Here is an 11,450-nt window from a genome sequence, read left to right on the forward strand (position 1 = left end):
TAATTCAGTTTTTTTTTTTAGGTTGTTTTGTAGTTTAGCTAATATTTCCGCTACTAGTCTGGGCGACGTCGAACACCCTCCATCCTTTGTGTTCATGGCTATTGTTGGGATGAAGATGATAAAGTAGAGAACTTTCTTCCGGACAGTCAGTAGCTCTTTCTGTCTGGGTTAGATAACGGCATCAGAAAAGGCCTTTAGGCTTCATCTTGCCCGTGTGCAGCATCTGTTCTGCGCTGTCAGAGTCCATCTGATTTAACGCATGGTTGTTTCTGTCTTTAATTCTTCCGTTTTCCCTCTGCAGGCTCCACAGCGAGGTGTTCCTACATCAAGTATCACTACTCCTCAGCAAGCATCCCCAAAAACCTCCCAGAGGACATCACTAAACCAATAAGGCAGGATGAGTGGCACTCCCTCCGTAAGTCGTTTGCATCACCCCTTTTCTTCACTAAAACCTCGTTTTGAACCTACTGCAGAGGCCTCACATTGCTATGTCATTTTCCAGGTGTTTTTCTGTTAAACCACATCTAGTAGTTCACGCTGTCTTCCCCCTTTCTCGCTTCGCAGCAACAAGTAAATGTTTAGAATTTGTCAAGTGGATTTATCCCAAGTACTCGAGCAGACAGACATTCCTTGAAAAAGGATGCAGACTTATAGGAACCCTTCATATATCTGATTTTTTAAGAAGATTGCTTGTCTGGTCTGTTTTTTTCTGAGCTTTGATCCAAACTGTCCTGAAGAGTCAGACAAAAACTTCAGGATAATGCATTTGTGATGGTTTCTTCACAAAAGTCCCGTCTGTTCTAATGGAGAACTTCAGGTGTAATTACTTTAGTAAAGGATTACTGGGCCTTACAAGGTCCAATCTCATCATCCACCACTCCAATATGATGGTGAGAATCTCCAATTACAGGTTGTAATAACTATTGCTTCCCAAAAGAATTGTGAAACCTCTAATAAGAATTCCAGAATAAATGCTGAGTACACAGAAAGCAGCTCATTCATGCCTGAGTCCTTCATTACACATCAGAACATAAGATGAGCACATCAAACATTTGAAAGACAATTCTCTACAAATAATTCTTTACAGAAAATACTATGAATATATACTCTATGGAGAAATCATAACACCCAATACGTCAGGTGCTATGCTTTACCGACAGTACTCTGACAATACTCTACAGACTGTTCTTTATAGACAATATTCTATGGGCAAATCCTGACACCTCACACTCCACAGACTGTACAGCACGTGTCAAAGTCAAGGCCCGGGGGCCAGATCCGGCCCTCCGGGTAATTCTTTCCTCCAGATCATTTTATTTTATTCTTATTAATGGACCGATGTTATCTTGTGCTCATTTCTAACTTGTATAATTTTGACAAAATATATTTTAATGGAGAGTAAAATATTGAAAGTTATTTAAGGTTTAAATTAATTTATTCTGGAATAATATTCCTGTCTTTTTATTTTTATTCATAATTGGAATTTACTAAGATTTTTAGGCTATTTTGGAGTTTAGATAATATTTAAGACACATGCTAGCTGTTTTAGGCTTTTTTGTTTTGTTTTTTAGGCTAATATGGGATTTAGCTAACATTTTAGCAGGTTATCAGCTTCAGTGTTTTCAGCTATTTCAGCTATAAGCTTCTGTGTTTTCAGCTATAAGCTTCTGTGTTTTCAGCTATAAGCTTCATTGCTTTTAGCTATTAGCTTCAGTGTTTTCAGCTAAATGTTTCAACGTTTTCAGCTGTTAGCTTCAGTGTTTTCAGCTAAATTTTTCAGCGTTTTCAGCTATAAGTTTCATCGTTTTCAGCTATTTGTTTCAGTGTTTTCAGCTATTAGCTTCAGCGTTTTCAGCTATTAGCTTCAGCATTTTCAGCTATCAACTTCAGTGTTTTCAGCTATATACTTCAGCGTTTTCAGCTATCAGCTTCAGCTTTTTCAGCTATATGTTTCAGCTTTTTCAGCTATTAGCTTCAGTGTTTTCAGCTAAATGTTTCAACGTTTTCAGCTATTAGCTTCAGTGTTTTCAGCTAAATGTTTCAACGTTTTCAGCTAGGAGCTTCAGTGCTTTCAGCTATCAGCTTCAGTGTTTCAGCTATCAATTTTAGCATTTTCAGCTATCAGCACTAGCAATCTTCAGTGGTCAAATTCAGCTTACAACATTCACACTCGCGTTATCACAGGTAATTCTACATATCTAGTTCATAGTTGCGTTCAAAAGTTATGGTTTTAAAGTTTTGAAACATAAAAACCTTTTCTATTCTGGTACTTGAGAAAGTCAAAAAGGACATCTTTTTACTGAAAAAGTTTATAATATTTATCAGAATATTTCTACTTTGAACCACTTACAGCTGTACCGATCCCCGTTTTGGGTCCCATCATGCACCTCTGTTCTGTCCAGCTGTCTCGGCTGTTTTTGTGTTAATAACAGGGAAAGACTTAAAGCTTTTAAATGACTCTTATGATGCTCACATATGTTTGCTGTGTTTGGTGAATGAACCTCATCAGAAGACAAGTGTTGGTGATGAAGTTCTGATCCAGCACACAGTGGCGTTCTGGTCCTCTCCTCACACTTCCTGCATGAGGGGGGTGTAATCAGCTGCATTCAGCCATGTGAGCACAGTGACGGCAAGCGGGGTCGCTCATCATTGCTTTTCATTTTGAGTCTTCAGTCCTGGGGGGGAGGGAGGGTGCTGAATGCTCCCTGCCCGGCACAGAGAGCCCATCCGGTCACAGATGGAGAAGTTCTGCTTTCTAACACTTATGCATTGTTTCAGACAAGAGCGAGCGATAAAATCTGCTCCTCGGCAGCGGGAGCCCCTCAGGTTCATTCAGTGCTCCAGTGGAGGATGGGAACTGTCAGTTTTATGGCTCTGGTGGATGAACGTCAGGCAAACAGGAAATGATGGTTTCAGAGGAATAAAGAGGCTCAACCAGCTCAGGTCGCATTTCTCTATTGTTCAAAATTAGTTTGATGCTCGGGTTGGGCTATGTGGAGTTTTTTATATCCCAGTTTTTTCTTTATTGGGCGATACCGATATATATCATGATATAAACATACGGAGCTGCTTGTTAGCATTAGCATCATGCTAATGCCACGTCGCGGTCACCATATCCACACTTTTTATTAAACTTTCTGTTGCTGCTATAAGTCTAGCCGGTTTGTCTTCCAGTTCCTGATAAAAATCACCAGATGTTCTGCTGCTTCATCCACTGAAACTAAACGTTTACGGAGAAGGTTAGCGGATGTGACCGCGGGGTACGGTGTGTCTCGCGTGCGTTTGTTTACCTTGCACTCAGAAAATAGAAGCGGAAAAGTCTTTTTTTTTTTTCCAAAATGAGAGCTAATAAGCACAAGTAATTAGATTAGCAATTAGTAATTCTATTTCGTACCCTTCAAAATAAAAGTCTATGACAATAGACAATTCCTCGAAGTTCAATCACGATATCGACCTATTTGATGCATATTTCTACGATATATTGGCCTGATTCTCAAAGGGTTTTTGTGGATACAAAGGAGCAAACTACCATTTAACAGCCTGATCAGTTAAATTACACAGTAAAATTATGTTACATTTTGTGTGTTGGTCATTTCCAAATATTTACAAATATGACAGAATGAACAACATTTTAGAAGGGAGTGCGGAACAGCTGTACTCTAGATGTTCTATATCTATGATGGCACATCTGAAAGGCAGATGCAAACTGGTCTTTCACGCAAATGTTTGTTTTGAACCGAATGAAGGATTAGACTGAGTGGTGTTAAATAACAACCACAAAGATCTAAATCAAAACACTTGTGGAAATTATCAATTGTGTGCATTTAATTGTCAAAAATCCTCTTATTTCAAATAATCTGAATGAAGTCAGAGCGGATCAGACTGAGATGAAATCAAAGCTGCTGTGAAAGTTCAACATTCTCTCAGGATGAAGTGATGTTGGTGCTCAGGAACAGAGACGACTGAAGGTTTTGACGCTAATGAAGCACAAAAGAAAAGACGTTTCTGCTGTTGGGGGGGTGAAGGGTGGGGGGGTAATTTGCTGACTCATGGGTCTGTCAGCCGCTCTGGGGTATTTCTGGACCTGAGCTCGGACGTCTGTCCTGAAGAAGATCTCTACACATGGATGGAGTTTGACCGCGATGAAGAAGAAGCTGAAGTCGTAGACATGCAGCTGAAACGCCGACTTCCTTGTGGGCGTCCACGAGCGCTAACACCACAGAGGAAGCCTACGGTGAAGCTCTGATCACATGTTTGATCATTCTTAATGGCTTTTTCTGATTTGGTCCAAGAAGTTCTAACAAATGTCAGACAAAATGTTGTCTTAAATGGGCCCTACCTTGAAAATTCTACTTTTGAGGTCTGTTTTACTTTAGACGAGGGCTCCTTTAAGACGAAGCTACTTTTACAGCTACGTTTTTAAAACTTTAAAAATGTAACTTTTTGTTTGCGTACCGAACCTCAAGGATACCGGTACCGGACTAGTACCGGTTTGCGGCCTGGACGTTGGAGATCCTTAATTTAATTGGATGACAAAAATGACAATTTTTCTAAATACATTTTTAATTTATTGAAAGTAAAATTGTACATTTACAAAAGAAAAAAGTTGAACTCTTGGGCAGTAAGATGTTTCTCTAAATTTCCTGCAGCATAAGTTTAACAGGTGATGTTTGAATGTCTTTGTTGAAATGTTTTATATGCTAAATAGAACATTTAAAAAAAAAAAAAAGAAAACGTACCTTGTAAAATTATGACCTTTTTCTAAAGAATTTACAGTTTTTCTCCTTAAATTTTGACAATTTTATCCTAATTATATGCCTTTATTTTGTGAAATGTTGACATTTTTCTTATAATTGTACGACTTCATCCTCGTAACATTTCAACTGTTTTGTCAAAATTATTTTTTTCTGTTTTGCAACAAAATTATTGCTTTTTCATTCATTCATTTTTTCTTTTTTTAAGTTACCACGTTTGATCTTCCTCCTAAAATGTCTATTTTTTTATTAGCGCAAGATAACATATTAAGAACAATAACATAAAATGTTCTGGTGGGCCGGATAGAATCACCAAGCGGGCCGGATCCGGCACCTTGGCCTCGACTTGACACACGTGTCTTAAAGGATCCAAGATTGAAGAAGATTATAACTTTTCATGTTTTGAGTTAAACTTGGGGGATTGTCTCCACACAATAATATTCAGAGTTTAATCCTTAATAAACAAACGTATGGATTAGTTTCACTTCATCGCAGATGTTTTCAGACTTAAACAAACTGTAATCTTCAGATTCATGTGAACTAGTGCTGATGGAGGTGGTGACCAGCGCTGAGGGAGGCACACACCCCTCCCACATTTCTCACCAGTGAAAAGAAAAGCAAGAAGACCTTAAGTTATATCCCAGAAACCCTGAAGGGGTTAAACATCAGAACTCCCCGACTGAGGACCCAAACGTGACCCCCAGTTTGGTTTTTATTCGGTGTTCTATTCTGTCAGACTTTGTGGGCCGGCCTCCTGCTGGTTTCCAGAGACCCCGCCCTTTCTGCTGCTGGTTACCTGGATCAGGTGTGTTTGTCCTGTATGGAGCTTCAGTGGCAGGTTGGTTGGAAGACCCGGAACACCGACTCTACAGGGCTGGATTTAGAAACCCCTGATTTAAGCTGAGCTGCTTTTGTTGTGCAGCTCATGGTCACATCCTCTGACTCATTACATCCATCTTTTCTTAAGTTTTACTGAAGTTACATTTAAGTCTTGTTGGTTTTTCAGCCTCGTTTACATTTATTCATTTAATTAAGTGATTCTCCTGCTTCTTTCTGTATGTGTTTGCTCAATCACACTTTCACCAATTTCAATAATCTTGATGTCAAAATGTTCAGCTTGTTCAGGATATTACTGCTTGTATTTTTGGTATTCATAAAAGAATTTGAGTTTAGCTAATATTTTAGCAACATGCTAACGTTTTTGACTATTTAAGCAACAAGTAGTTTTTTTGGCTAATTTGGCATATACTCAGATTTTATAGACTAATTTAGAGTTTAGCTTCTATTTTAGCAACATGTTAACATTTTTGACTAATTTAGTTTACTGAGGAATTTTTAGCTACTTTGGAGTTTAGCTAGTATTCAAGCAACAAGCTAGTTTTTTTGGCATCTACTGTAGTTTTTTTAGACTAATTTGGAGTTCAGCTCATATTTAAGCAACACACTAAATATTTACTTTTTTAAAAATCTGCCTTGTGTTAGGGATTTTTAAGCATTTTTACTACAACTTTTTCAGAAATTTAGCTTAACTTCAGTGGTCTTTTATATTTATTTAGCAAAATTTCAAGTCATTTATCAAATTAAGCATTTTGGAAATACAGCTTTTGTATTTTCAGCAAATCCCGCTATCAATTAAAGTAAATTACATGTGAGTCTTTAAGGACAATGAAGTTGATTCGGATCAGTTTTTCATAAACTAATAACAGATGAATAAAAGTCTATTGCTCAAGCTATAATTTTGAAAGAAATTAGTCAAAAACATCTCAAAAATGAGCTTCATTAACGGTAAAAACATGTTGAATCATCTGAAAACACTAACATGAACTGCCACGCTCCTGAGTGTGCAGGAGAAAACGCGCCTGGCAGCACACACAGAGGACGCCTTGAAGCAGCTTTACACGGATTTGTCAGAACTTTCTCGACGAGTGGATTTAGTTTCTGCAGAAACCACCAGTAATCGCTAAATGAAAATCCCATCGCATGGTTGTCCGCCGCAGCTTCTGGCAAACTTCAAAGCTACGCATGCACACCTTGGTAATTCCCCCCAAAAGAGCAGCAAATAAAGATATAAACACATTTTGACTGAGGCCATCCTGGAACTGGAGCTAAAGAATGACTGGACAGAACCTTATCAAACAACAAAGGGACTCATTTATTGTTCATTAAGGTTAATCAGAAAGAACAAACATATATTTGACTATTTGCACTTTTTACAAACGAGGCAACATGCCTTGTCTTTTGTCAATTAGGGAAAAATTTGTTTATTTTGTCCTTTTAGTTTCTTTAATGTTTCCACAGATCAGCTTCTTCCTAACCCTTCAAGTCCTGAAGCGTCTCCAGTTTGCCAGCCTCGTCGAGCCGCTTTTCTCCTTCAAAATCTACTGGAATGATGTTGATGGTGCTAAAAATTTAAAAAATACAGTAAATCAAAGAGCATAAAGACTGGAGTTCCGGTATTAAGGGGTTAAATCACTCACGTTTTAAAGTTAGAAGAAGGCGGGGCTTATTGACAGGCACTACAGCTAATGTAGCAGCAGTCAGCTCCTTAAATGTCCTCCAAACAAGTGTCATCTGATTGTCTAATTTTCAAAGTCAAGGCCCGGGGGCCGGATCCGGCCCTCCAGGTAATTATTTTATTGTTTTTAACGGCCCGATGTTATCATTATCATGAAACCATCCCAAACACGATAAGATGAACTAGAAACATAGAAACAAAAGTTTACCATCATCTCCAGAGAAATCCTCCAATCTGTCAGTCAAATGTGAAACTGTATGTGGACGCCCAGACCTTTGCTGTCACTCAGAATTAGTTTCTGAGTGACAGACCTGCCGGTCCATCAGACGTCCAGTGTTCACTGGAGAACATCTCAGAGGAAATGCACATTTTTTACTTTTGCCAAACTGCAGCTTTAAAAGCGGCTTTACTGGTTAGAGTAAAGTTTGATGAATAGTTTGTTCTTTTAAAGTCTCTGTGCGGATCAGTAGAGTGAGTTGTAAGTAACGCCGGCAGAAACTGACATGCGGGAACGTCAGGTTCAATTCTTAAAAGTATTGAGTCCTGTGAAGCGGAGCGAGTAAAGTCTGTGTCATGAACATTAACATAATCTTTGGAAAAGCAGTTTGTGGGATTAAAGTATCGTTAGACAGGAGGGTAAGCTCGTGGTTCCATCTTTGTATCATGCGGTTCAGTTGCTTGTGTTGTGTAATGTGTGTGTGTGTGTGCTGGCAGACAGATGATGAACAGACACTCTTTCCCCACCAAGTCCCAGCTAACGCTAATCCAGTTAGCCACAGACTCTGTTTGCAGCAGCTTAAAAAACTGTCAGCTCGGCTGAAGGAGGAAAAAGAGGAAAGTGAGCTTTAGTTTCTTTAACCAGCTGCTTTCAGAGAAGCCCCCAGCCCCCCCGCAGCGTGATGTAATTAGCTCTCAGTTAGCTCTACATGAGCTACTGTCATCTCGCTTCATTACGTAACACAATCTGAACCAAACATGTTCAGCTCCATGACCCCACCTCAAAATGAATCCAAAAATAAGGCACAGATTTAAATCTGTTCATCCGTTAGTGAGATCTGACTCTGCTGAGGGTTTGTTAACCGTCAAGCTAACATGAGGTCCAGACTCTGACCTGAGAAGGTCTTAGCAGAGTTCTGGCTCAGACCAGACAGTAGCAGGTCCATGGATGGACACCCGGAGTCATGTTGGTTCCCACAGCGGCTTTTTATGTTATTGCTCTTTATTGTTAATGTTGTTGATTTGTGTTCAATGTTCTATTATACTGTGGCCAGCACAGCTCACATAAATGCAAACGACACAACACAATGACAAAAGCCGAAGCAAAACAACAAAATCCAAAGCTCAACAACAAAGGCAGAAGCACGACAACAAAAGCCGATGTACAACGACAAAAGCTGAAGTAAAAAGACAAAAGTCAAAGCACAACAACAAAAGTGGAAGCATTACAATAAAAACTGAAGCTCAATGACAAAAGCGTAAGCAAAATGACAAAAACCAAAGCGCAACAACAAAAGCCAAAGCAAAACGACAAAAGTAGAAGCATGACAACAAAACATGAAGCCCAACGAAAAAAACCAAAGCGCAATGACAAAACCCGAAGTCCAATGACAAAAGCAGAAGCAAAATGACAAAAGTGGAAGTGCAACGACAAAATCTAAAGTGCAACGACAAAAGTTTTTTTTTTCAGTGGAAAAGTAGGTTTTGAAGCGCTTCCTCTCCTCTACACTGACAGGTGTAGCTGGACAAGTCAGACCTGCTTCAGTCTGTGTGCAACCCTGACAGGACAGAAGCCCTCCTCACACTCACATCACCAGGTGATGCTCTCCTCTTTGACCTTTGACCATAAACTGACCTGTAAGGTTGACTTTTACCACTCAGAAACCGTGAAGTCTGTCTGTGCTTTCCTCAGAACAAAAACACTTTAAAAGCAGCAGCAACAACGCTGGATGTTGAGAAATCTTACCAAAGATTTGTGTCTAATATGTGAAACAAACTTATTATACTTCAAGTTAATGAATTTATCCTTGTGATATTATTAGTTCACTTCAAGTTGACTGTGGTGCAGAGCGGTCAACCTCTGATCAGATGATCGCAAGTTTGGTTCCCACCTTGCCCGCCCATATGTCAAGGTGTCTTTGGACCCCACATCGCTCCTGATGGATTTGAGCATCAGGTCCGGCGTGTCGGCCTTGAGTGTTGTGGTGCTATTAGAGCAGCGGATTCATATGGGTTAATTCTGGCTGTGTTTACTGATGTCAAAGTGATTTTGAGAAGTACGTGACGCTCTGTCAATAACTCAGACTGGTTTTTAGCAAGTTGCCAACAAAGTCGTTGTTACTGTTAATGTGCTAACCGGGTAACATGCAGCGGTGTAGGATTGTGTTTTTTTGTATGTGTTACTAACAAGGTTGGGAGTTGGCGTAGTCACAGTTAGTGATGGTTATTTTAGAGCACGTGTCAAAGTCAAGGCCCGGGGGCCGGATCTGGCCCTCTGGGTAATCATATCCGGCCCCTCAGATCATTTCAATTCATTGTTATTAATGACCCGATGTTATCTTGTGCTTATTTTGTAACTTGTATAAATTTGATCAAATATATTTTTATGGAAAGAAAAATATTTAAAGTTATGTAAGTCTTAAATTGATTTACTCTGGAATAATATTCCTGCCTTCTTATTATTCATAATTACGATAAAAAGTTACAGTTTTAAAGTTTTAAAATGTGTCATCCTTTTTGACATTTTATTGGATTTTTTAGGCTATTTTGGAGTTTAGCTAATATTTCAGCTACATGCTAGCTGTTGTGGCTAATTTAAGCTTTTTTCTGTTTTTTAGGCTATTTTAGTGTTTAACTATTTTTTTAGCTACATGATAGCTGTTTTGGGTAACATAAGTTTTTTTTTTAGTTTTTTTTTTTAGGCTAATTTGGAATTTAGCTAAAATGTTAGCTGGCTATCACCCTCAGCTTTTTTAGCTATCAGCTTCAGTGTTTTCAGTTAACAATTTCAGCATCTTCAGAGTTTGTAAATTCATGCCAGTGAGTGAATACATTAGTTGATTTAGTCAACAATGTATGTTTAGGTTGACCGAGCTTTAGCATTAGCCGTCCTATGAGAAATTCCATTAAACATTACCATCAAGCTAGCAGATTTTAGCTTTATATGCAAAATTGATTTATATTTCTTTGAATCGATTATCGATCTGTTAAGCTTAAATCCACTCAAATTGAAAAACTTGCCTTTAGGTCACCACACAGTGGCATTTGGGGAAATGTGACTATAGTCTTAACCATATGCTATTACATTTTATATAAAAAATTAAACAGTTGTTTCTTTTCTATGAAACAACAATCCAGCAAGAGGCTTCCAGTGTGTGTCTGAACTCATGAAGCTTTTGAACTATTTATAAAGCAGTTCCAGGACATGACGCTTCTCATCAGAGAGTGGCTTTAAAACGCAGGGAAGCAGGGTTTCTCTGTTCCTGCATGAAAGACACGTTCTCAAATGGCAAAACTGTTCCAGCAGCTCCAAAGCAAACAGGAATGGGTCAAAATGGGGGGGTGGCTCCACCTGAACTAACGTTCCTGCTCCCTGATCCTGGTTCAGTTTGGCCCTCAGCTCCGCCATAAGCGGCTCTGGCTTCCATGCTCGGAGCATCTGCAGCTGCAGATAGTGAAAGCCATAAGAGCCTTTGCTATCTTGTCCTCTTGAGCTCTTCCTTTCAGTGCTGAACCCCCCGCCCCTGCTTTGAGTGCTGCAGGCGTCCTCTGGATCCTCATTCTGGACCGCTGCTTCACTCTGGGGCTGAAAGGATTAAGAAAATCTTGTGTCACAAAATGCTGAGTCAGATGAGTTTTTCTTATCGGGGGTGCCAGCTGAGTGCCCCCCAACAGACGCACAACAGTGACACACAAAGCCTGCAGGCTCTGGTGGAGAAGGGGAGGGGTTGGCCTTGCAACATTTAAAAAGACACTCAACTGGTGAGGAAACGTGAAATCCTTTCAGCTGTCAGCAGGTGTGACTCTGCTGATCATCGGACTCATCAGCCGACTGGACAGAGGAGAAACTCGCATATTACAGAGGAAGAGGAATCCTTTCAATGATTCTGCTTGTTCCCCTCGATGTAGATAGATAGATAGATAGATAGACCTTTATTGTCATTATCACAAGGACAATGAAATTG

The 11,450-nt window shown here is 39.5% G+C and overlaps 2 protein-coding genes across 3 annotated transcripts in view; one reads left to right on the plus strand and one right to left on the minus strand.

Moving 5' to 3' along the window:
* tmem178b (transmembrane protein 178B) overlaps window positions 1-11,450 on the plus strand; it is a 52,718-nt gene that overhangs the window by 27,943 nt on the left and 13,325 nt on the right. Inside the window, exon 3 of the mRNA XM_024283645.2 lies at window positions 302-415. Within this exon, the coding sequence (XP_024139413.1) occupies window positions 302-415 (114 nt within the window). The remainder of the gene's footprint in view (window positions 1-301; window positions 416-11,450) is intronic.
* The window catches only part of LOC112153396 (toll-like receptor 1), a 43,439-nt gene continuing 42,163 nt past the window's right edge, over window positions 10,175-11,450 (minus strand). For both annotated transcript variants that reach the window (XR_002920495.2, XR_002920494.2), the window contains exon 4: window positions 10,175-11,071. The gene's annotated coding sequence lies outside the window, so the exon portion shown is untranslated. The remainder of the gene's footprint in view (window positions 11,072-11,450) is intronic.

The sequence above is a fragment of the Oryzias melastigma genome, linkage group LG23 (genome assembly GCF_002922805.2).
Source record: "Oryzias melastigma strain HK-1 linkage group LG23, ASM292280v2, whole genome shotgun sequence".
Taxonomy (NCBI): domain Eukaryota; kingdom Metazoa; phylum Chordata; class Actinopteri; order Beloniformes; family Adrianichthyidae; genus Oryzias; species Oryzias melastigma.